This window comes from Phragmites australis, chromosome 2 (genome assembly GCF_958298935.1).
Source record: "Phragmites australis chromosome 2, lpPhrAust1.1, whole genome shotgun sequence".
Taxonomy (NCBI): Eukaryota; Viridiplantae; Streptophyta; class Magnoliopsida; order Poales; family Poaceae; genus Phragmites; species Phragmites australis.
Window position 1 is genome coordinate 46,847,344 of NC_084922.1, and position 24,949 is coordinate 46,872,292.

Sequence of the window (24,949 nt, forward strand, 5' to 3'; positions counted from 1 at the left end):
AGCACTGGCGTTATTATTATGCACTTAGCTAAAGCTGGTCAACTGTCACAAGACCTATCATGATAGACACGGTTCAAACATGATATGACCTGAAGCTAGATGGGCCGAGTTGGCACGCTATGCCAGACCGACAACGTCACGGGCCCACGGCACGTCGTGCTGGCACGACTCAGTATTACTGCGACGTACCGGCACGAGAACGGCTAGGCTAGGCACGGCCGGCCCAGAACACTAGGCATGGCTTTGGAGCGCGTGCTGGAAGTCCGGCACCTCTGCCACCGCCACCTTAAGGTTCCTCGGCTGGTACGCGCGCGCCACACGGTACGTGTACCGGAGCACCTTGGAGACGGGCAGCACGTAGGGGCACAGCATGGCGATGTGTTGTCGAAGCACATCGCCGGTGATGCGGACCAGGTCCTTGGTGAGCGTGACGCCCACGTTGCCCTCCTTGTCCTCCATCTGCATGGCGGCGGCAACGCCATGGTGCGTCCATAGCATGTGCGACAGCTCGTACTTGGTGTCGGCATGGCACGCGGGGACATCGGTCACCAATGCCGTAACGCTGCAGACGCGTGAAGATGCAGTTGGTAACCAGCATTTGCTTGTTCTCGCCGAAGTACCAGTTGAGGCTCATGTTCTCTGTCACCACCACTAGCACGTACCCCGGCCTCCGCCCCGCGCGCAGCGACCGCGCCGTCGTGTCGATGCCTGTTGTGCCCGCGCTGCACCCTATCCCGGCGACGCTGTACAACTTGACGTCGTGGAGCATCTTGAACCCGCGCACGATCATGGACGCCAGCGACGGCATCGGAGAGCATGGAGCACGTGACAACGAGGACGCTGATGTCGCTCGGCTTGAAGTTGGACTTGGGGAGGAGCTGCGCCACAACGGCGAAGAGGCCCTCCTCAACCTCCTAGACAACGAACGCCAGCGTCTTCTCGAACCTGCGAGAGAAGATGAAGGGCGGCGCAAGGGTCTCCTAGCCCATGCCGGACTTGCGGTAGATGAGGCGTAGGAAGTCGGCGGTGTCGTCGGAGTAGGGGCGGCACCGAAGGTCGAAGTACTCGCACACCTCCAAGTCGGACGATTTTTTCACAGCCAGGTCACCGTGCCGTTGGGACATAATCGTGCCCATGCCGATCCGACTCGACACGATTGCACACGGGTCATACCGTGGGTCACGTCTCCAACATGCGGATCGATACAACACGACCTATTAACTTAACTGGACTGTGCCTAGCTAGGCTAGCCCGTCATACCCATTTGGACAAGTCTGCATTGAGTAGTGGGCTGTGACTTGGTTGTAAGCGCGGGTTGTGAGTCATGGTCGTATGTGTAGCAGCGCTCTTTGCTATCTTTGAAAGGTACCAAAAGTTAAACCCCTTTATACAGCGCTCTAGTTTCGAGATTTACGTAGGATTTGAAGTTTGTTAATAAAATAAAGTAGTTATTATTTATTTTCAATTTAAAATAAAAATAAGATGTCCCAACAAGAACTCCCAATCTATACATAATTTCTACTTTAATTTTTTTTAAACTAGAGATGAGTATCTTCAAAAATTCTTATAGAACTGCGACTCTGCAAAACAGGCCATTGCAATTAGATATGTACCAAATTTTAGTGTATCAAAATCCGTACTCCAAAACAGTGGACTGAGGTTCAGCACCCGGCCTGTCCCAAGAAATACGCAGGCCCAATCCTGAATAACTGAGGTACGGTACCTGTTAGCACAGGCTATAGGAATTGGAATTCAGGAAGGGTAGCAAGAAGGAGATAGAAGAACTAGACGAATTAGGTGGGTGGTAGTTCATCGGCGAGGCGCCGAATTGGATAGAGGAAGGAGGCAGTTAGTTCTGTCTTACAGCCATGCCTGTACTCTGGTGCCCCCCCGGCTCTATCGTCCCGCTCGCGACAGGGCAAGCCAGATACACACGCTACTCCTCGACACGGGCCAGGCCCACACATACGTTACAAAGCCACTCCGGCCCAGACACCTTAGTGTTGATCTTACGAGCCCTCTTGCTTCGCCTCCCGCCGAGCTCCCCGTGCATAGCTGTTGTATCCTCAGTAGCGATGCTAACATCCCCCTCCCGATGGAATCCTGCTTGTCCCCAAGCAGGAGCTGACGAAAAGCGGCGGCGTAGGTCGTCGACGTCTTCCCAAGTGGCGCATTCTTCCGATTGTGTCGACCACTTGATTAAAGCTTGAGCAACCTCATTGGCGCCGCGGCGAATCACACGAGTCTGCAAGACCACTTCAGGAACCTGAAATATGTCAGTTTCGTCAGGTAAAGTAGGCAGTACCTTCACCGTGGGGCTAATCGCTGGCTTGAGCTGAGACACGTGAAAAACTGGATGAATTCGACTACCCAGTGGAAGCTTCAATCGATAAGCAACCTTCCCAATCCGTTCCAACACACGAAAAGGCCCATAAAACTTGAAAGAAAGCTTGTGGTTGGCTCTGTTAGATATGGAAGATTGGATATATGGTTGAAGCTTGAGAAAGACCAAGTCATTAATTTCAAAACTGCGTTCTGTTCTTTTCTTATCTGCTTGCTGTTTCATGCAAAGTTGAGCTCGAATTAAATGTTGTCTGATGACTCTTATCATGAGAGTTCTTTCCTTCAGCCAAGACTCCAGGTCAGGAACTGAAGAAACAGAATCCGGATGCAAGCCAAAATGCCATGGCTGGTGGCCATATAAAACTTCAAAAGGTGTGTGCTGCAAAGCTGAATGATAACTGGTTTTATACCAATATTCAGCCAAGGCCAACCATTTACTCCATTGCTGAGGACAAGTGTGGACAAAACATCTCAAGAATGTCTCTAGGCATTGGTTTACACGCTCAGTTTGCCCATCCGACTGAGGGTGATAAGCTGAACTCATTTTGAGCTGCACACCAGCAAATTTGAACAACTCTTTCCAGAATTTGCTAGTGAAAATAGGATCTCTGTCTGAAATGATGGACTCAGGCATGCCATGTAATTTATAAATGTTATTCACAAAAGCCCAAGCCACTGACAAGGCAGTAAAAGGGTGCAAAAGTGGAACAAAATGTGCATATCTTGAAAACTTGTCCACCACAACAAGTATACAATTGGCAGTACCTGATTTGGGAAGCCCTTCGATAAAATCCAGCGAAATAACTTGCCAAGCTCCAGCAGGTACAGGCAAGGGCTCTAGCAACCCAGGATAGCGAGCTCGGTCAGGTTTGGCTTGTTGACATACCAGGCAAGACTTGACAAACTCATGAGTAGCAGTCTTCATGCCCTTCCATGCAAACAATTGTTTCAAGCGGCGGTAAGTCACTGGGAACCCGGAATGACCACCAACTGCAGAGCTATGAAGAGCTGACAGAAGCTGAGTTTGCAAGGAAGGATTATGCCCAATCCATATTCTCTGTTTGTACCTAATAAGTCCATCTTTTAGGGAGAATTGAGGTACAGACGTAGGATCAATTGTGAGAGTGGCCAGCAATTGTTGGGTTTTGGGATCTTGCTGATACCCAGCCATGACAGAATCAAGCCACATTGGCCGAGCAGTGGAGACAGACATCAGCTGAGCAGAAGGTTTAGGGTGCCTGGAAAGAGCATCAGTCACTCTGTTTTCGAAGCCTTTTTTGTACACAATTTTGTATTGAAGACCAATCAGTTTGGTAAACACCTTACGTTGCCAATGAGTATGCAGTCTTTGGTCAGACAAATGAGTCAAGCTTTTTTGATCAGTGAAGATAATAAATTCAGCCAACTGAAGGTAAGATCTCCACTGTTCTATTGCCACCAATATTGCCAAATACTCCTTTTCATAAGTAGACAATCCACTAGTTTTTGGGCCCAAGGCTTTGCTAATAAAGGCTAAAGGATGACCTTCTTGTAACAAAACTGCACCAACGCCACTGTCACTGGCGTCTGTTTCTATTTGAAATTGCTTGGTGAAATTTGGTAGAGCTAGAACTGGAGCATCAAGTAAGGCTTGTTTGATAGTGGCAAAGGCCAACTCATGTTCTGGAGTCCATTGAAAGACTGTGTGTTTCCTTAGAAGGGCAGTAAGGGGTTTGGTTAGAATGCCAAAATGTCTCACAAACTTCCTATAGTAACCAGCTAAACCCAGGAAGCTCCTTAACTGTTTGACAGATGCTGGAATAGGCCAATTTTGTATAGCTGAAATCTTGGTTTCATCAGTGGTAACTCCTTGTTCTGAAATGACATGACCTAAATATGCTACTTTCCTTTGGGCAAAGGAACACTTAGAGAATTTCACTTGCCAATGGTCCCTGGCCAGAAGTTGGAACACTTGCCTGACATGCTAAACATGGTCCTCTAGGGACTTGCTGTAAATAAGAATATCATCAAAGAACACAAGTACACATTTGCGCAGAAGAGGAGCTAGAGTGGCATTCATTGCCCCCTGAAAGGTGTTAGGAGCACCTGAGAGACCAAAGGCCATTACCCTAAACTCGAAATGCCCTGAGTGAGTTTGAAAGGCAGTTTTATATTCTTCTCCAGGTGCTAAGCAAATCTGATGGTAGCCAGCTCGTAAATCAAGTTTAGTAAACCAACTAGCTAGCGCCAATTCATCCATAAGTTCATCAATGACAGGAAGGGGAAACTTTCCTCGCAAAGTAAGAGCATTTAAGTGTCTATAATCAACACAAAATCGCCATGTGCCATCTTTCTTTTTCACAAGCAATACTGGAGAAGAAAATGAACTGGTACTTGGCTGTATAATACCTGATTTCAACATTTCAGCAACTTGTCGCTCTATTTCATCTTTCAGAACAGGAGCATACCTATATGGGCGAATCTGAACAGGTCTTGCACCAGGAATCAAAGGAATTTTATGATCACACTCCCTGTGAGGAGGAAGTTCCGAAGGCTCTGCAAATATTGAAACATAGTCCAACAATACAGCTTGAATCACCTCAGGGATATCAGATTGCTGGTGCTGCTGGACCTCATTGTCACGGCCCAGAGTTTCTAAAACATGTAGTTAAGTGCTAATGGGTGTCCTTAGCATCATTTGTTTGGTTTTGAGCAATTTTAGGCATTTCAATTTTCAATTAAACAAATTGTAAAAATCAATATTAGTTGATGCGTTGTCAAGCAACTCACCATATTGCTATACAACATTGGGCTGGAAACAATTTTAGAAATTAATAGATGTCAGGAGGAGAATATAAATGATTTTCCCCAAATTTTTGGGAATTGTTTTAAAGGCATAAAAATCAAAACAAGTTAGAAAAGCTTGCCTCTTTAGAGAATTTTCATTTGAATTTGGTGCAAGCTTTTTGGGTCAAACAAGGTAAAATGGATTGTTCATGATTTATAGAAGCCAACAAAATTTGTTCCACAATTTTTAGACCACAGTAAGACCTCCACCTTGATAACCAAAGTAGTGAAGATATTTTTGCCTGGCGGTCACTGTTCGTCGGCCCCACCTGTCATCCCCTTCGCTCAGACAGCCTCTGCTCCCCCTTCTCCCGCTCTCACAGAGCAAGGCGGTGCCGCAATCCTTGACTTCGGTGGCCATCTCCACGTCGCCGGCCAAAAGATCGGCCCAGGCCTTATCTCCTCCTTCGCCTCTGCTTTATATCTCTCTCCCCCTCGCTTGCTCTTCCTGTCGCCCAGCACACCACAGCGCCGAGATGCATTGCGCCGCGCCGCTGGCCAAGTCCGACGCGCCACCGGCAAGCTCCCTCGAGCCCGAGCCCAGTGGAGCCGCAGGGAAGAGCGTCCCGAGCTCCTCCGCCATTTCCCCTCCTTCCCCGGCCGTTTCCCGCAAGGATTGGAGCCATCCACGCCTTCCTCCCCAACGGCGGCAGCCGAACTCCGCCGCCCTTCGTCGAACCGCCGTGCCCTCGCTTCTCCGGCCCAACCTGCTGCACGGTGAGTTTCCCCGTGTTCCTGTACACCTTATGCGCGCGCTGTTTTCCTCCCGTCCCGTCACCGGCGCGTGTGTCCGCGATGACCGAGCCGCCGCCGCCTCCCCGCGCGTGCCGCCAGCCGTGCCGTCATCGAGCTCGTCGGCTGGCAAACGCGCCGTTAGGTCCACGTGCTTGCGTAGAACGCGTAGGGTGCTCGGTTAGGATTATTGCACCGCCGTTCGCCGACGGCGAGGCAAAGCCGTGCCGCCGCCGTGAAGTCCCGCTGTCCGCCGCCGCTGACCATCCTCCGGCCGTCGCCAGCGACCGCGTAGGCCTCAAATGGATCCGTGCGCTCATGCTGGTGCCGCAACTGTCCCTCCCGGCCGCCTGACCTGCGCCGCTCGCCGCCGGCGGGCACGAACCGAGCCCCGGCCGGCCGCGCTGCGCAGTGTCCTGGGCGCGAGTCGATTTTGACTCAGGTCAAAATACGCCGGCCCCACTGTCAGTCGCAGCGGCTAGCCGAACCCGAGTGGAAAAAGGTTTAGGGTATTTAAGTATTCAAAAAAAATCAAAAATTGCGAAATGAATATTTATTTAGTTGATAAATCGGCTGAAAACTTGAAAAGTGCAGAGGAAATTGTGTAGAGCTCCAAATTTCCTAAAACCAATTTTGTTGGTTTTGCTGTATCATGATCTGTTCATTAAAAATACCAGTGGCCATGAAATGTGTGCTGTGAATTATTGAATTAATAAAAATATGTCTAAGCTTTGATAATTTATAATTAAAGTTTGGTATTTCCAAAATTGATGAATCTAATTTTGTTGGCCTTGTATCATCATACTCTGCACATGAAAAATACTAGGTGTTGTGAAATGTATAGTTAAATTTGTTCAATTAATGAAATGTGTTTAATCTTCAATAATTCATAAACAATTTTTGATGAGTCCAAAATTTGTAAGTCCACCTTTGTTAATCTTGTTAAATTATGCCATGTTCAGTAAAAGTGCTAGGGTTTATGAAATGCTTACTGAGGATTGGTGAGTTGTCAAAATGGTTTCAATCTTTCAACATTTCATGTTTTGTTGGTCTATAAATAGAGTTGTGTAAATTATATTAGTGGGTTCCCTATTTCCTTAAAAGGGTCACCCTCATGTTAAGTATAGTTAGTTTTCTTTTTAGATTTAAACTGAGAGTTAAGCTTAATCAAATTAGGAAGTTGTTAAATGCTGAATAATAATTCAGATTAGGAAATCCTTAAGGCTTTTAACTCATGGCATAAGTGCATTGCATCTCCACTGTTGTCTTATAGTGAAGCATCTTTCGTTGCATGTCATTCATATTCATTACATTGCATGCGTGATTCTTTTAGGGAACTTCGACTCGGCGAGCGAGGCGAACGAGGCTGTCCCCGGAGGTTCCCGCAGTGGTGATCGTGACTCGGGTAGCTGTGAGCAGCAGCTAGGGCAGCAAGGCAAGCATCTATCATATTGCACCGTGTCTACTTGAAAATCTAATATGTTATCTACGCTTATGTATACATTGCATGTGTTGGGTACCGAGTTGGGTAGAACCTATGCCTATGTATTCTCCCATTTCGGTCACGTGTCATGTGTTATTCCTTGGAGCCTAGTGGTGTCGTCGAGGTCTAATGATAGTTCGCTATGCTTAGTGGTACTTAGGCTTTCCGGTAGAAGTCGACGACGGCGTCCACCGTTGTCGCGAGCCTAGGGCTTATTACTTGTTCACACTTGTGGTTGTGTTGAGGATGAGTCGGTTTGGTGAGTGGTGAGTTGAGACAAGGTGTGGGCGGTGTTAGGGGTGTCATCTGCTCACGAGAAGTCCTCAGGCAGTTCGGGGAGGGAACCCGGACATCGTAGACCGCTTGTACCGGTTAAGCACCGATCATCGGTGTAGTCGGCTTTAGCACTTATCTTACTCACCACATGCTGATATAATGGTAGGCGAGCCGATTACCTTCGCAGACGTGGTCATGTGGGCCTCGTCATAGACGGTGTGAGTCCGGTTTGAGTCCGGGCTTTTAGCGGTATTAGTTTGCTCAGGGAGTAGTTCTAATACCGTTGTGCCGAGCTATGGTTGATCCACATGGTTGGGCTTGGTTGGGAAAGGTTGTCACGGGTACCCCCTTGTGTGCATCTTAGCGGGTGGCACAAGCCGTATGATCCCTGTGTCGTGTGGGTCCAGGAGTATCCCCCTGCAGGGTGTATAATCAGTTCGAACTGCCGCGCTCTCGGTTATGAGCATCGCTATCGCTTATCTCCACCGAGCGACCATATTTTGGTCGTAGAGTTGCGATATGGGTTGTGGCATGGTTGGATTGGGGTGGTTTGGTCGGTATGTGGTCGGTGGTTTGGTGGTAATGGTTTACTTTTATACACTTGTTGTTTACATATCTGTTGTGGTCAGTTGGTTGGCAGAGTTTGAGTCGGTGGTTGGTTAAGTCAGTTGCTTACACCTAGAGTCTAGGTTGCTTACCGCTTAATGAACTTAAACATGTCTTAATCCTTGCTACAGCTTTAAATGCATGATCTTTGGAGTCGAGAATATACATACTCATACTGTGTAAGACTTGCTAGTACCTTCGTACTAAGGGGTGCTGCCCTTAAGTTGTTTTCAGGTTCACAGGTCGGCGAGGAAGAGGCAGTTTTCGGCTACTTTTTGCCTGCCGATCCGGGTGGCGGGCAGAAGTAGCACATTCTACTCCGAACTCCGACGCTTTTGGTATGGAGCCTAAGGGCATACGGCTCCATACTCTTTTGTTGTATAGGTTTTTCTTCCGCTGCTTAGTTGTTGCTGTTCTTCTTTTGTTGTAAATTGTGGAAGCAGTTGCATGTTTAATAATTGTAATCCAGTTTAATTACCTGCTCTCTATTAAACTGTGTTGTGATATTTGAGTTGGAAGGCATGTGTTCCGATCCTGGGCACAAAACACGTGCCGGGACTACCGGAATGGTATTCTGGTTAATCGTCGAGGTTGTGATTATGAATAATGATCCTCCTGATGATTAATTAGAATACTATTTGGACGGTTCCTCACACTCATCAATAATATGGAATACTTCTAATAGAGTGCAATCAGAAGAATGAGGTGATAGGCCTTGCAACACAATAGAAGTACCCTCATATGGTATAGACATCCACTTATGAGCCCAGTGTACTTTCATAGGAGAGTAAGCTTCAAGCCAGTCCATTCCAACAATCATATCATAATGATGTAGAGGCAAAAATTTTAAGGAAGAATGAAATTTATGACCTTGAATATACCAATCCGAATGTGGTAATTCAGAAGAGCATGAAAGCAAACCACCATTTGCCACATGGACTGATATTGGGTTCAGCATTTTGGACACACCCTGTAACTGAGAAGCTACTTTGTCACTGAGGAAAGTGTGAGAGTTGCCGGAGTCAATTAATATCAAAATTTCTGAATCTTGAATATGCTCTTGCAAAGTCAAAGTGCGAGGGGCTTGGTGGCCTGAGATGGCTGCAACAGAGAGTGTCAGGAACAGTTGGTCTTCCTGCTGGGCTAGGTGCTCTTCAGATTGGGTCAGATCATCCACGTGAAATAGCTCCCAAACTTCTTGCAGAGCATTCAACTGTACAGTAGATGCACACTTGTGGTCTTTACTCCATTTCTCATTACATTTATGGCATAAACCTTTGGCCTTGCGAAAAGCACGAAGTTGGGCCAATTTGTCTTCCACTGAAGAAACTCGAGCAGGTTCAGAGATTCTTCTATCATCAACTGAGGCCGACGGTTTCAGAATGCTCGGAGGCGCAGGTAAGGGGTGTGGACCACGAGCGATAAAAGGCTTCTGAAGATTAACATCAGGTCGGCGGTAAGACGTCCGGCGAGAAGAATCCACCACCTCTTCCTGTAAAGCAGCGAGAACACAAGCAGTATCGAGATCCTTTGGGCGTTGAATCAAAATAATGGATTTAATATCATCACGTAAGCCATCAATGAACTTCATGGTATAGTATCGAGGATCAGGTATGGACTCATATGCAGTTAACTGATCCACCAGTTCACAAAACTGGGTAATGTATTCAGTTACAGACCCTGACTGTTTAATTTGGAACAATTGTCTAATAAGTAAATCATGTTCATCTTTGCCAAAACGATCCTGAAGGAGGTGGCAAAATTGAGACCAACTACTCTGACGAACTCGTCGATCTACAGATTGAAGCCAACGAGCCGCTGCACCAGTGAAGTGCATGGATGCGACTTTGATCCACATTTCCGGGGCAACGTGAAACATCTCAAAGTAATCTTCACTACGCGACTGCCATAGTTTTGGGTTTTCCCCATCAAAGTATGGAAAATTCAACTTCGGCAATTTGGTGTGAAACCCATGAGAATATAGACTGATTGTGAAATGAAGAGCGATGCAATTGCAGATCAGAGTAAAACGCGGGACCAAGCGGGTGTGGAGGAGGGGAATCGCTCGTACCCTTGACTGGGAGAGTGGTGAAGGTCGTGACCGACCCATAGCCAGTCTCCCGGTGATGATGGTCGACGCGGTGCCCATGAGGGCCGACAGCAGGATCACCGGCAGATGAAGCAGCCGCTGCTGTCCCGGGCTTCGCAAGCAGTCCTGGCGTGGAAGGTGCTTGCTCGAACACCACCCGATCTACCTCCTTGGTGAGCCGAGATACAGCAGATTTGAGATTATCCACCTCCGCCTCCATCTTCGGCTTCCAAGTGCCCAGTGATTCGATCACGGGCTCCAGCACCTTGAAGCGCGCATCATGCTTCAGATCGGAGTCGCGCAGTTGCTGCTCGAGATCAGCCTTGAAGGACTCCATCTTCTCGAGGATGAGTTTTGTGCTTGGATCCATTACTCCCAAAAGCTTCTGACGACGAGTAAAATGGTCGTGTGACTCCAGCGTGGGCGCAGGATCGACGAACCTGATACCAGATTGTTAGCACAGGCTATAAGAATTGGAATTCAGGAAGGGTAGCAAGAAGGAGATAGAAGAACTAGACGAATTAGGTGGGTGGTAGTTCATCGGCGAGGCGCCGAATTGGATAGAGGAAGGAGGCAGTTAGTTCTGTCTTACAGCCATGCCTGTACTCTGGCGCCCCCCGGTTCTATTGTCCCGCTCGCGACAGGACAAGCCAGATCCACACGCTACTCCTCAACACGGGCCAGACCCACACATACGTTACAAAGCCACTCCGGCCCAGACACCTTAGTGTTGATCTTACGAGCTCTCTTGCTTCGCCTCCCGCTGAGCTCCCCGTGCGTAGCTGTTGTACCCTCGGTAGCGATGCTAACAGTACCTCGCACTCGCGGCGCACGTGGAATTTTTCGCTGCCGTTTACCAGCCGAATTGACCGACGCGCGTTGCCTCGATGCCAAGCAAGCCTCGAGTCGCGAGCCAACACCCAAACCCCACGCCGAAACATCGGCGCAGCGTGGACTCGCGCCCCATTTTCCATTCCACTTCTCCTCTCCTCTTCATCCCCTCCGTCTCGCCGACGCCGCCGCCGTCCGCCCCCGTCTCCTGCGCTCTGTCCCGTAGCACCGCGAATGCGAAGCCCTCGCCTCTCTTAGCCCGGCCGGGTTAAGCGAGCGGCGGCGGCCGAACACACAGCGCCGCGTCCGGATCTCGCATGCGCCGCCACGGCCGCCCCGCGATCTAGCGGCGGGCGTGCTACCCCGCCGGAGGGTAAGGCTTCTGGGGGGCGGGGAGGATATGGCTGCGGATGCGTCCACCTCTGCGGCGGCGGGCGCGGGGCGCGGGAGCTGGGTGGAGGGGATGTCTGCGGACAACATCAAGGGGCTGGTGCTTGCGCTTTCCTCCAGCTTCTTCATAGGCGCCAGCTTCATCGTCAAGAAGAAGGGGCTCAAGAAGGCCGCCGCGTCCGGCGTCCGTGCAGGTGAGCTGATTGCCTCCCTTCCCTTCCCATTAACCGAGACATTGTCCGTAGTGGCCGAGCTTTCTGTTGCTGCTCGTGGGCTTTGGTCTTTCTTGCCGCTGTTTGAGTGGGGCGGAGGCTGTGGTATCGATTGTGAAAGGTATCTCTGTTCCCGTTGATTGCGGTGTGCGTGCTCCGGATCTGTATCAGAGTTAGGATTAGGAGGGGGCATTGGAGATTAGCTCGGTTATTGCAATGGATTGAGATGGCTGGGGAGTTGACCTGACTTTTTTTTTCATGCTCAAGTAGCTCATGCGGTTCTATGTTCCTATTGGATGTCATAGTTCATGGCGTCATAATGATCCATTGATTTTGCCTATTCTGCTTTATGTTATGCTGTTGCTTACAGTTTTGTTCGTAACTGTTGTTCGGCCACTTGAGTACATAAATTCTAGATGCACTCCGGTTCATGTAGGGTGGACTGTAGGAGGGAGATGTGGTTTCTTAACAAAGTAAAATAAGGATCATCAGTTGTTTCGACTTTTGAGAGGCGATTGTTGACTGCAAATGTGTGGACAAATGACCTACTGTAGCCTATGGTGGTTCCTACTTTTGCTGGACAGTGGTTCTGAAGATTTTGGTCTCTCCCTTTTAGTTCCGTTCAACTAGATAATTTTTAGAAGCAGAAAGCAGTTTGTTCTCGCAAGTTGACCATGTTGACATTGGTGGTTAATTGCAGGTGTTGGTGGTTACTCCTACTTGTATGAACCATTATGGTGGGCAGGAATGATTACAAGTAGGTCTACCTCTCATGCAAATAGGCCTTCTTGTTGTGGTGTAATTTGATATTGACGATATTCAGTGCTGTTTTCCAGTGATTGTTGGAGAAGTGGCTAACTTTGCAGCGTATGCTTTTGCTCCTGCTATCCTGGTCACGCCACTTGGTGCACTTAGCATCATCATTAGGTAAGAACTTGAATTCATATGGCCCTCAATGCTTATCTTGAGTTCTTGACCTGCTACTTATGATTTTAGAATCGGTGTATACATTCTTCATTCTAACTTACTTCTCTTATAGTGCTGCTCTTGCAGACATTATGTTGAAGGAGAAGCTACATATATTTGGTATACTTGGATGTGTTCTTTGTGTCGTGGGTTCAACAACTATTGTACTTCATGCCCCTCAGGAGCGTGAAATTGAGTCTGTAGCAGAAGTGTGGGATCTTGCTACCGAACCAGGTACCGTTCTTTCTTACCTGATTAGCAGTTGTCAAGCATTAAGTCATCTCAGTAAGAACTAAGGTTTTGGTTTTGGTCTTGCAGCCTTCCTATTTTATGCCGCCATCATTCTTGCTGCAACCTTTGTGCTCATATACCACTTTATCCCAAAATATGGTCAGACACACATCATGGTGTATATTGGTGTTTGTTCACTTGTAGGATCTCTATCGGTATGTGCTTCGCTTGGGAGTAGTTCTCTCAATATGTATTTACTTGATTCTGTTGAGTTTTTATGCTCTAATCCTCTTCCCCTTTTCAATGTACTGGTTTTGGCAGGTCATGAGTGTGAAAGCTCTTGGAATAGCCTTGAAACTGACCTTTTCTGGAATGAACCAGCTTATTTATCCGCAAACATGGGTGTTCACTATTGTTGTTGTTGCATGTATAGTAACACAGGTGAACTATTTGAACAAGGTAATAATGATTTTCTTTGTAGACTGAGAGTTCAATTGCTTGTGTAGTGTGCATTATTCAGTATATGATAAGTTACTATGGAACTGCATTTTTTTCATGCGCAACATTGAAGGAAGTGATACTGTACTAGCACGATGAATTATGATATACCTTATCTTGTTTTGTTCCGCAGAATCACTCCGTTAAATAGCCTCAACTGTTTGTTTGTTACATAAGGGTGATACATACCTTCATTTGCCATTGGTACCAATTAAATGGCCAAAAATTATGGAGTTCACCTCCAGTGGTCTGTGCAGTCCGTGCCTATTCCTGGGCCACCTAACTTGTGTTTCTGGATGCACCAATGCTCCAACCATCATCTCAATTGCTTCACACTCTTGTTTTCAGCCCAGCTCAGGACCTTCTTGTTTATCCTATATTTTCTAGAGTGCTCCACTTAGAATTGAGATCTAATGTCCTAGTGCCTATCTTATATTTTTGCATAAACTACAATAGATTCATGATCTGAAACCAATGGATACCTTCTTTATGTGATTCAATATTTTGACAATTCATACCTGGATGTTAAGTGCCGATTATTTTTTCCCCTTGTGTTAGTGTGCATTCTTCCTGAGTGGATACCAAAATGGACGGGTTTGGCTCCTCACTTATTTCCTGCTGATCTAATTGTTTCCTTTCTCCCTTGAATTTTCTTAGATACTACAAATGTAGCAATATTGTTGAGATGATATTTTTTGTTGTGTATTGTGCTTATTTGATATTATGGTGCATTAATGCAATACCTAGCGTTGTGATGTCTAGAACACTTACCAGTTACTAGTGCCTGTAATATGCGATGATGGACACTAGCATGCTGTTAGTATTAGTCTCAAAAGGTGATTCTTCTCCCATAACACTATGACTTGGTATTTTTATACTTCACTCTGTTACTATTTCAGATAACGTCCTGAATGCAATGGACTTATTCAGTTTAGTTTGGCAGGCTCTTGACACTTTCAATACAGCAGTTGTTTCACCAATATACTACACGATGTTTACATCCCTAACCATTTTGGCTAGCGTGATAATGTTCAAGGTAATATCTTTGTGCTTGAATATTCATTCTATAGTATTCAATGTGGGACATTTATTAGCCTGCTTGTTTAAACTGCAAGTTTGACATGGAATGAAGTACTGCTTGTTAAGACTAAAAAGGTAAACGGAAGTTGATTTTATTAGATAATACCTTCACTCTGAAATGAATGTGTTCTCTTTGAATAAGTTGGCTTCTTGAATTAGTGTTAGTTGTTAGATTATTCTTTTCAAACTCTATATTCACTTGCATAATTTTATGCCTGAATTTTTTTGGGTTGGGATCTGTGTAACAGATAGTAATTAGTACAAGTAAGGAGATACCTGAGCCCTCTTGGGACAGGTAGAAATTAGAAATTGAACTTTAAACTTCACTGTTTCCTATTAACTGCTCTATTATTCAATAGTTTGACCATATGGTGTTGGACAATCAACTCTTGGACCACTATTCCATACTGGGCCTTGGATCCCAGTGTCATTCCATTTGTTTTACCTGTAATACTGCAGACCATGCTGAAACACTTTCTGCTGCTAAAAATTGTAATCGGATTATTTGGTGGGAAGAGCTTTTGTGCTCTCCCCAAAAGGCAAGAGCTCTAGTTTTGAAGCAGGTAGGTGGGAATTGAGGGCCAGATTTCTGATCATCAATATGCTTAAGATCAGTGTAATTTTCATTCTAGAAGAGTACAGAAATGGTGCTCATTCTCACTTCATACTCATCAAATGTTTTCTGTTGGATAAATTTGATTTCTTAAACTGTGGGAATTGAACTGAAAGCACCTAACATGATCCATGTCAGAATTACATTTTTCTTAGCCTCCTAGTCTATCCAAATTACTAGACAATCTTCACTTGACCTAATCTTGCACCTAGGTATATTTTATGCACAATGCTAGTGTTCATATGGCAATTGTTTTGGTTGGTAGCTCCTTCACCAGAAAGTATTCTAGTATGATCCTAACATTTACCTTTGCAATGGACGCTCTGCCTCGCTCCCCCTCAGCACCCTCCACACCTTCAGCCTCACACCAGCGCCTCACTCGAGATCGGCGCCCACCTCCCTGACTTTGATTTCTCCCTTGTCAGCCACCCCCACTTCTTCCCCGCATGAGTTGGCTCCCTCCCTCTCGCCGCTCGCCTCGCTGTTTGCACCTGCACCAGTCGGTCGCCCCAAAGGGTCTTCGATGGATTGACTGTAGCCCCCCTGCTCCCAAGTCTGGCGGCCTCCTATTGGAGTAGGGCTCTCCTGCTCCGATCTCCTTCAGCCCATTGGACCTGTGACAGCGGTGTGTCGAGCTCCGCTGCCTGTACCCTGTCCGTTCATTCGCTTGGTGATCCGCCACGTCCCTACCAAGGTGCCGGGTTCGGACGCCGTTTGATGGCATGAGGTGGTCTCCAGACGCTTGAGGTCCAGTTGCCTTCTGCCCCCCCCCCCCTCGGGGCAGCCGCTCAAGCCTGTTTTGGAGCTTCTTCGGGGGAAATGCTTCAATTGCCTGGCAATGTGCTGGCGTATTACTCGATGCCTTCGTTGCCTTTCCCTGGGCCACATGGCTTTCAAGTGTACCTGACCGCACGCCCCTTCATTGGCCTCTCTGGTGGTGGATGGTGCTCTCCTTTCGGCCACGATGTTGAGTTGTTTCGATTGACATTGTATCTCTCCCTAGCAGGGGCTGTCTGTTGGCCCTGGTGAGGTTCTTTGTGCACCGTTGGCCTCAGTCTTTGCTGCTACGGCGAAGGATCATGGCGTTCGGTTTGGTCATTGTTGACGCCACCCCCCCCCCCCCATGTTGTCGTTCTTTCGCGTTGGCTATTCGTGGACCTGCAATTCCTTCTTCCCCCGGGTCTAGCCTTGATCGGAGACTGGGCCATCGGAGATTGTTCGGAGTTCTAGACCCTAGCTTCTTCATCAGCGACCACGACGGTGGGTCCCCGGACAGAATTGTGTTTCTTGGACCGCTATGAGCGCCTAGTTCAGGCAAAAGAGGACTTGCGACGAGCTGTTTTTGTGACGATCATTGGTACAAGACCAATTACATCGCTAGAGGTGGCTTCTGCCATTGTTGTCAGGTTTAATCTTGAGGCTGGCTCCCTTTCCATTCACCGTTCTTAGCCTAAAGACTTCCTTCTATTGCTGCCGGACGTGAACACAGCAAAGTTAGTTTGCAATGGCAGTCGGCCTATGCGCTTGCTGCGGTTCAATATGCTGGTGAAACCTTGGACGCGTCTGGCGCACGCAAACGGGAGGACTCTTCCTTTCAAGGTTTAGCTGTCTCTTCACCAAATCCCGGCTCATGCCTGGTAGCGGGCATTGGCGGAGCAACTCTTGTCCTCCTGCTATTGGATCTAACAACTTCATCCCTCTATTGTAGATCGTTTGCACCTTTCTGTGTTCCATCTCACAGCCTGGACCAGTGACCTGACTCTATTCCGCCATGTAAGGATCTCCTTGTCAGGGAGCCCGATGGTCCTCTGGCCGCCGAGGAGTCTCTGGTTACGAAGGTCTTGGCTTACAAAATCGATATCGTCCTGTTTGAGGTGTTGGATTTTTCCTATTCTTCGGGGTCCCCTTCAGGTAGGCCGGTTCTTTTTGTCGGGACACCTTTGGTTTTGGGCTAGATTGCTCAAGATGGGTTCGTGAGCTATTTGGCAACGGGAAGTGTTCTAGAACTCCCCTTCTCGGCGTGTCGAGCCCATGCAGGTTCAAACCGAAGATTTGGCGCGTCGTAGGCTGGGGTTGCAGGTAGCAGGGCTTCCTGCCGATGGGCCGGCTCTTCAATAAAGCCAGACGCATCACACCACGTTGTCTACAACAGCTCATGTTGTTTTCATCTCTACGATAGCCATCCCGACGTCTGGGCTTTTGCCATAGCCCCATATTCAGAAGTGTCGCAAGAAAACGCTACTGCCTGACACCTCGCTGAGAAGAAGTGCTAGGATTGTTGCTCAGCGTGGGGCTTCTTCCACATCAACACAACCTTCTTCTCTAGTCATCCACAAGTTGGGTCTCGTACCAGAACATGCTCAAGTGGATCAGGATGCGTAGGACACTTATGCCAAACTTTTCCTCAACACGCTATCACGAGCAAACATCACGACGTTATTAGCGATATTTGGGTGATCACCTCTGGAGGATGGTCATGCGAGAGAGGCTGAGATTACCTCAGTTCGGGTGGATTGCCCTTGAGTGCATTTGGTCGCTCCTCATTATCTCTCGAATGTCGTCATCTAAAATTCTCGTGTGGAACGTTCGCCGCCTGACAAGGCGGCACGTCGTGATTCTGTTCGTCATATGGTTGCATCGGTCCAGGTCGACATTGTTGGGTCCGAATTTTGATGGGTGGCACTTTCTGCCAGCCTCCAGTACGAGATGTGGGGTGCTTAACATGTGGAAGGGATGTACAAGGCTGTGGTGACCCATTCTGATTCTTACTCCATCTCGGTTCAGTTCCGCGAGCAGGATGGCCGCTGCTGGTGGTTCACCGGTGCGTACGACCCTCAGTCGTACTCAAAAAAGGTTCTCTTCCTTGATGAGCTCAGGAGCAGTCACACACGATGTTTCGGTCCATGGGCCATTGCGGGAGACTTTAATCTAATCCACCAGTCTGAAGACAAGAGCAATGCGAACATCGACCGGGCTATGATGGGAAGGTTTTGCAGATTGTTGAATGGGCTAGAGCTGAAGGAAATAACGCTCGTTGGTTGCAGGTTTACGTGGTCTAATGGGTGGACCTCGCCAACTTTGGTCAAACTGGATAGGGTGTTTTGCACCACCAATTGGCTGATTGTCTTCTCCAAAGTTCGGCTTCGGGAATCTCTGATCACTGCCCTCTTATTTTAGGGATAAAAGATAATCGGAGAGGCAAGCAACGCTTCCATTTTTAGAGCTACTGGGCTCATTTGGATGGTTTTCAGGAAGCAGTTCAACAGGCTTGATCGGCTCCGGTGATGAATTGCTGTCCGCTGGAATGGTTTGCTTTGAAGTTGCAGCGCTTGAGTAAATGCCTACCTTAGTATGGCTTAGCAGCTTAGTAAATGCTCATTTGGAACGTGAGGTTGGCAACATCTCTTAGTATGGCTATGGAGATTATCCACCGGCTTGAGATCGCTCAAGACTCGCGGCAGCTCTCTGATGATGAGGCTTGGCTGCGCAAGAATTTCAAAAAGCGATGCCTTGCCTTGGCTTTGCTTGAGCAAACCGTTGCCCGACTTAGATCACGTATTGGTTGGCTTAAGGAGGGGGATGCAAACACCTCCTTTTTCCACCTTCATGCAAGATGCTGTAAGAGGAAATATTTATCAGTAAGCTACAGGTGGAAGATCATATTTTCACAGGCCAAGAGGATAAACAATGGGCATTTCTGGACTTTTACTCGCAGCTGCTCGGTATTGCCGAGGATCGAGATTGCTCTATGGATCTTTAGGCACTACAGTTGCCTTCGCAGGATTTAGCTTCCCTTGAGGAGCTATTTTCCGAGGAAGAGGTGTGAGCGACGATAAAGGAGCTTCCCCCGATAAAGCGGTCGGGCTGGACGGTTTCATCGGGCGTTTCTATAGCTGGTGTTGGCCAATCATCAAGGAGGATCTTATGGCAGCACTCGCGTTCCACAATGGTGATAGTAGGAAACTTGGGCTGCTCAACTCGGCCTTTCTCACACTGCTTTGATGCATACTGCAGGGCGGCCGATTCTCGTGCGGGCAGTACTGACTGCGATCCCAATATACCAATTGATTGCCTTGGAAGTTCCGAAATGGGCTATCAAAGCTATTGACAAGCTTAGGCATGCTTTCTTGTGGAAGGGCATGGCCAATGTTAACGGTGGTTGTTGTTCGGTTTCTTGGAGCAAGGTGTGCCACCCGTTTGATTTAGGTGGCTTGGGTATTCACAACCTTGACACGCTATCCTGGACTCTCCGTATGAGATGGTTATGGCTCCAGAAAACACAGCCGGATAGCCTTGGGGTTCCTTCAGCCTGCAGGTCCATAACAATGCCAAAGATTTATTCTCGATCTTTATTATTTCTTCGGTTGGGGATTGCCGGAACACTTTGTTTTGGTTGGACAAGTGGCTGCATGGTCGGGCGCTGTTGGAGCTTGCCCCAAATCTAGTGTCGGCGGTTAGCAGGCGTTCACGTAATCAGCGCACGGTGGCGGAGGCCTTAACTGGTCGCTGCTGGTTAAGAGATGTCAAGGGCGCGCTCTCGCTTCAAGCCATCTCAGAGTGCCTACAGGTTTGGGACATGGTGGAGGAGGTGGTTCTTCAGTCTGATGTGCCAGACATCCATACTTGGGTGCACTTGACCGAGGGTCAGTTCTTGGTGAGATCGGCCTACAATAGGTTCTTTTTGGGCAGTGTTGGTTTCGAGCCATACTAACGCTTATGGAAGACTTGGGCACCGCTGCGGTGTAGGCTCTTGTGGCTCGCTATACAAAACTGCTGCTGGACTGCCGATCGGTTGGCACGCCATGGGCTCCCTCGTCCAGCCAAATGGCCCCTTTTGTGACCAAGAGGACGAGATGGTGCAGCACCTTCTTACGTCTTGCATTTTCTCTCACCAAGTTTGGTTTGGCATTTTCTCCCTCAGCTTACCCCTCAGCCTACGGATGTTTGCTTCAGCGCCCGGTGGCAGCGAGCTGTGGATTTGGCGCCCAAAGAACGCCGTAAGGGTCTCAACTCGCTTATCATACTCGCTGGTTGGGTGATCTGGAAACTCTGAAATAGTTGTGTTCGAAGGATCACAGCCAGATGTGGGACGGTTTGTAGGCGTCATCTGGGACGAGGCATCTCTCTGGAGTGCGGATCATAGCTGGCGCGAGGAACCTCTCTAGGTTGCTCACCTAAGGGAGTTCGTGGTGTTTGTGTGCTGTAAGTCCGTTCCTGGGTGGTGTTTCTTCTTTTTTTTTTTTGTCTTCTTTGTGTTGAGGGGTGTGCGTCGTGTTCGGTGATGTACATTGGTTATTTCTTTACTCCTTAATATAATTACTGGCAGCTCTCCGGCCAGTTTGAGAAAAAAAGACTGTTTGGTTTGGCTGCTGGTAGAAAAGTTTTGTGCTACTGCTACATGACAATGCTTCATGGATCATTTAGCCATCGAGTTCAAGGCTTCAGGCCTTGTATTCATCATTCCATCATATAGTTGCTGCTGTTCTTAGTGAAAATCCTCAACAATAGTATGGGCAACTAATCTACTTGCATGTAGGACTGGGATCGTCAAAATCCTACTCAAATTGTCACAGAGATGTGTGGTTTTGTTACCATCCTTTCTGGGACATTTCTTCTTCACAAGACAAAAGATATGGCTGATGGTATGTTCCCATGCTCTCCACTTTTCGTTTGCGCAAAATCTGTCAGTAACGTTTCACACTCTGGCATCATAGGTCTCCCACCTACTCTACCTATCCGAATACCTAAACATGCGGACGAAGATGACTATGCTGCTGAAGGAATTCCTCTTAGATCTGCTGCTGAAGGCATCCCACTCAGGTCACCAAGGGCAACACAATCATTTCGACAAACGTGATATGCTTGGTGATCCTTGCGACCCATGCTCAGCCATTCTTTTCATTTGACACACTTTGTAGATTGTACTCTAGGTTTTAAAAGGTAAATGCACCGCTCCCCTTGTAATTTTTGAGACACCGCTGTAGAGAATCGGGGAAACCTCTGGTATACATGTCAAGATGGGCCCAGAATGGGCTAGGATCCAATTTTCTAGTGATTGTACATCACGGTGATCAATAGAGACCATCGTAGTGACTGTTGTATTCTTTGCTCAGAAAAATTAGAAAGAAAATAATCTGAAAAGGGCACATTGCTAATTTTCTTGAAGAACGTTTGCCTCCCAATCACTTCTGGTTGTTGAATCTATAAGCATTTATGGTTTATCTGAGAGATAGTGCTGCTGTTGCCTTGTCAATGTTGTGTGGGGGAAAAACTCGGTTTGCCTCTTTACACTTGCTTTCTTCCATACCGTAAGTCAAGTATGCCGAAGGGTGGATCCTTTTCAGCTTTTGCTCAGTTTAGCGCCCTCTTTAATTGAGCTTGTCTGATCTCGTCTCATCCCAACTCTTCCGCACAGCATCAATGGCTGAGAAAGAAGAATGCAAGGTCCTCATTGGGCAAGCAAGCAAGGACGTCGCTGATCCACCACACGAAGACGACGATAACTCGAGCTTCATCTTGGTCCTCAACCTCATCCTCGGAGGCACGACCCGCCTCAACGTCCTCCTCCCTACCGCCACCATCCTCGCCTTCGCCATCTTCGCCCCTCTTCTCACCGACGACGGCAAGTGCGCCCGTCCGAACCGCATCCTAACCGCGGCCTTCATCGTCCTCTGCGCCGCCTCGTGCGTCTTCTTCACGCTCACCGACAGCTTCCGCTCCGCCTCGGGCCGCCTCCGGTACGGCGTCGCCACGCCCACTGGCATCCGCACGTTCTGCGGCAGCAGCCACCGGAGGAAGGGGACCGGGGAGCCGGAGAAGTACAGGCTGCGGTGGTCGGACCTCTTCCACACCACGCGACCTTTGCCGGCTCGCACCACGACATCGTCCTGTGCTACTACCCCGGGGTGCCCAGGAAGGTCGTCAACACCGTGCCGCTCGTGATCGGGTTCGTGGTGACTGGTGAGCCTCCTCTTCGTGCTGTTCCCGTCCAAGAGGAGAGGAATCGGGTACCCTTTCCTGCTTCGCACCGATATCGTGTACCTACGTCGCTAAAAACTGCATTGGAGTATTGGATATGTATGCACCTCGATTCTGAGAAGTCGATATCTATGTGATTGTTTGAAGTATGAACACATGCAACCATGATTTGTTGAATTTATATATATGTGGAAACTTTTACATGGTTCTCTTCTGAAAATTGAGCCAGAATGTATGTACAGTACAGTCTTCATTGCCTCTCTTAAGCACAGAGCGGGAAAGAATGTAAGCTGGGAGAGATGATCGCGAAGCAATTTGTTTGTAGTTGTGGCTGCCTTGAAATGTTGCTTGCTCATTGTTCCGCGTCCGGGTCCGGCTCAAGGCCTGCGATCTGCTTCAGTGGCTTCCAAACAAATTTTCTCCTGCGTCCAACAGACCCAAGAGCTAATCACAAATGCGTTCACGTTTCCTCTGCTCACAAATCGTGAACACCCCTCTGTTCATAAATGTTCCCGTGAGAGTCGAGATGGAGATAGAGATATATGTACCAGTTGCCGCATTCCGCAATCACCCGGACTTTGGGCCGGAGGTCCGGGAGCATGGCCAGGAACTGCAGCTCTGCCTTGGACAGAACCTGCAAATCAAAGGGAGGCCACACAAATGACACTTGGGAGATGCCAAAACAAGACGTTGCAGAATAGAGCCCAGGACGGTGCCGATCGATAGAGATGTAACCGTGTGTGTAAGCACCTTGGCTTCCATGACCCAGACGATGAGGCCTTTGGCGTCCGGGTGCAGCAGGCTGAGCCTGTAGTCCACCTCCGGCGGGAAGTACCACCTCGCCACCGGCTGTCTCCCGAGGCTAGGCTGCACAACAACCCTTCAACACCCCGAGTCAGTCCCCAAGAACACGCAGAAATTTCTTAGAAATGGCGGCGATTAATGTGGCTGTGGTCTGACCGGGCAGACGGGGTGGATCTTGGTGAGCGTGGTCTCAGGGTCGCCGAGGCCGCGCGCCGAGAGGTCGAGGAAGTAGTAGCCCTGCCTCCGGAGGCGGTTGAGGTATCGGCCCTCGTAGCCGCCCTCGTGCGGCGGGTAGATGGCCAGCGCCTTGTGCTTCTCCACGTCGTCCAGCCACAGCCCCAGGTCGGGGCGCACCAGGTCCCCGCCCACGAAGTCCCACAGCGTGCTCCGCACGGGCACCGTCGCCCTGCCCCGCGGCCCTCCGCGCCGGCCGCTGAGCGACGGCGCGGGGAGCGGGGACAACGTGCGCGCCGCTGCTGCTGACCACATGCCGCTGCAAAGATGCCGGGGTGTGTGGGTGGGAGTAGCTTGTTTGAGCCTGCGGCGGGAAGATAACTGATGGTCAAGGGGTAACGGATAAGCCTCGAGCCGACCGAGCCCGTCCGTTGGTCAGCTGAGCCTGCCGCCCGTGCCCACTGCTCCCTCCGTGTTAGTGCTGTGCACAGGCCGAGCCGAGCGGTTGTCTCGGCCGATGCCGTTCCGTGGGCAGCCTCCGCGGGCTCCATTTCTCCCTGGTCCGGTCTCTACGAATTCCGCATTTCCAACTGAGCTGACGGGGTTTCTCTAGTCCGCTTCCGCCCGCGCGCATCTGTAGCCGTGGCCTCATCCCTCGTAGGCCGGTCGGAAAATAGTCCAAGAAAAGCAAATTCTATAGGATTTTTAAGATTATTTCGGAACGCTAGAAATGAGCACGCAAGTTTGAAGACTCTGCATGGTCACCGGGGAACAGTGTGTACCTAATTGCACACTGCCCTTTCGACCATCAACTCTCGCTCACTGGTTCATGCATGCATGCAAAGTCAGAGGTAAGCCTCAACCGTGCAGCATGGAAAAATAATCATATAAGACTTGATCTTATCTATGTGAGGTTTAAATCTAATGTATAGTATGGTATATGTCAAATTTTTTTGTTTTATCACATAATTTTCTTTGTCTTTATTATAAATTTTATAATAATTTTTATCATATATTATACTCTGAATTAATTTCAGATTCTAAATATATAAGACCAAGTCTCATAAGATTCTGCGTAGCATGCATGCTGCATTCGAACCAGAGATAGGATAAGAATATAAGATTGCAATAGTCTTGACCAAAAACCACTCGCCATGCCTACAGCAGAGCTAGAGCTTAGCTTTAGTCAGCTCGTTACCTTTTCCTGCAGAAGTTTCTTCTCCTAACACTCCTCCCGTCTGGCTCTCTCCAATTCTTGCAGAGGATCAAAGCAAGACACTACCAGGAAACATAATTTTCGTGAGGTTCAAACACCGCCAAGAAAATAACGAAAATCGTCAAGATTTTTTTTTTTCAGCCAACCGTCAAGCAAACACACTCACGAATGGAGCGCAGGGAGGGAGGTAGAAACGATAAATGATGCAAGTCGATGGGGATCAATGACCTTGGTGTGGTTTGTGATGTGCCTGGGTTTTAGGTTTATTTATACAGGGAGATTAAGGCTCTGCTCATGCTTCCATTGATCATGCATGAACGGCAGGGAAGGTGCTTGGGGTTCTCAGGACCCAACGGTACTGGCACTTCGAGCTTTCGTCCATCCTTTTTGCTTCCAGGAATAGGTTCGGTATTTCCTTTCTCTCACTCGGGGCGCATCTACTTTATAGATGGAGGATGCATATGATATCAGTTAATTTTTTATTTTAAGTGATCTATCATATGTATTAGATCTATATGATAATTTTGGTCTAATAAGTGAGACATTCAGATTTCTAGCCTAGCTAATAAAACATCCGATTACTTTTATTTTGGGTCCGTCA

At 48.3% G+C, this 24,949-nt stretch overlaps 2 protein-coding genes and 1 pseudogene across 11 annotated transcripts; 1 reads left to right on the forward strand and 2 right to left on the reverse strand.

Moving 5' to 3' along the window:
* Window positions 1–231: 231 nt before the first annotated feature.
* LOC133908255 (3-ketoacyl-CoA synthase 1-like) lies at window positions 232–1,136 on the reverse strand (annotated as a pseudogene).
* Window positions 1,137–11,264: 10,128 nt separating this feature from the next.
* On the forward strand, window positions 11,265–22,504 carry LOC133909314 (probable magnesium transporter NIPA4). Of its 10 annotated transcripts, none has more exons than XR_009908362.1 (10): window positions 11,267–11,770; window positions 12,489–12,545; window positions 12,625–12,715; window positions 12,828–12,988; window positions 13,073–13,200; window positions 13,307–13,444; window positions 14,383–14,519; window positions 14,599–14,638; window positions 20,713–20,818; window positions 20,891–20,922. XR_009908362.1 is itself a non-coding variant. In XM_062351687.1 (9 exons), exons 1-9 carry the CDS (start codon window positions 11,587–11,589, stop codon window positions 21,031–21,033), a joined length of 1,101 nt encoding a protein of 366 aa, XP_062207671.1. In that variant the 5' UTR covers window positions 11,269–11,586; the 3' UTR covers window positions 21,034–21,331. The 10 variants fall into 10 exon arrangements, 5 of the variants coding, with proteins under 5 accessions (XP_062207672.1, XP_062207673.1, XP_062207674.1 ...); XR_009908358.1 differs by having other exon boundaries at window positions 14,427–14,519; window positions 20,891–20,914; XR_009908359.1 differs by lacking the exons at window positions 14,599–14,638; window positions 20,713–20,818; window positions 20,891–20,922 and adding exons at window positions 18,354–20,173; window positions 20,277–20,567 and having other exon boundaries at window positions 14,427–14,519.
* On the reverse strand, window positions 22,304–23,504 carry LOC133909316 (NAD(P)H-quinone oxidoreductase subunit N, chloroplastic-like). The gene is made up of 4 exons (XM_062351693.1): window positions 23,115–23,504; window positions 22,905–23,021; window positions 22,703–22,788; window positions 22,304–22,576 (listed from the first exon to the last, which is right to left on the reverse strand). The coding sequence occupies exons 1-4, from the start codon at window positions 23,445–23,447 to the stop codon at window positions 22,507–22,509; spliced, it is 606 nt and encodes a 201-aa protein (XP_062207677.1). The 5' UTR covers window positions 23,448–23,504; the 3' UTR covers window positions 22,304–22,506.
* Between the last annotated feature and the right edge of the window lie 1,445 nt (window positions 23,505–24,949).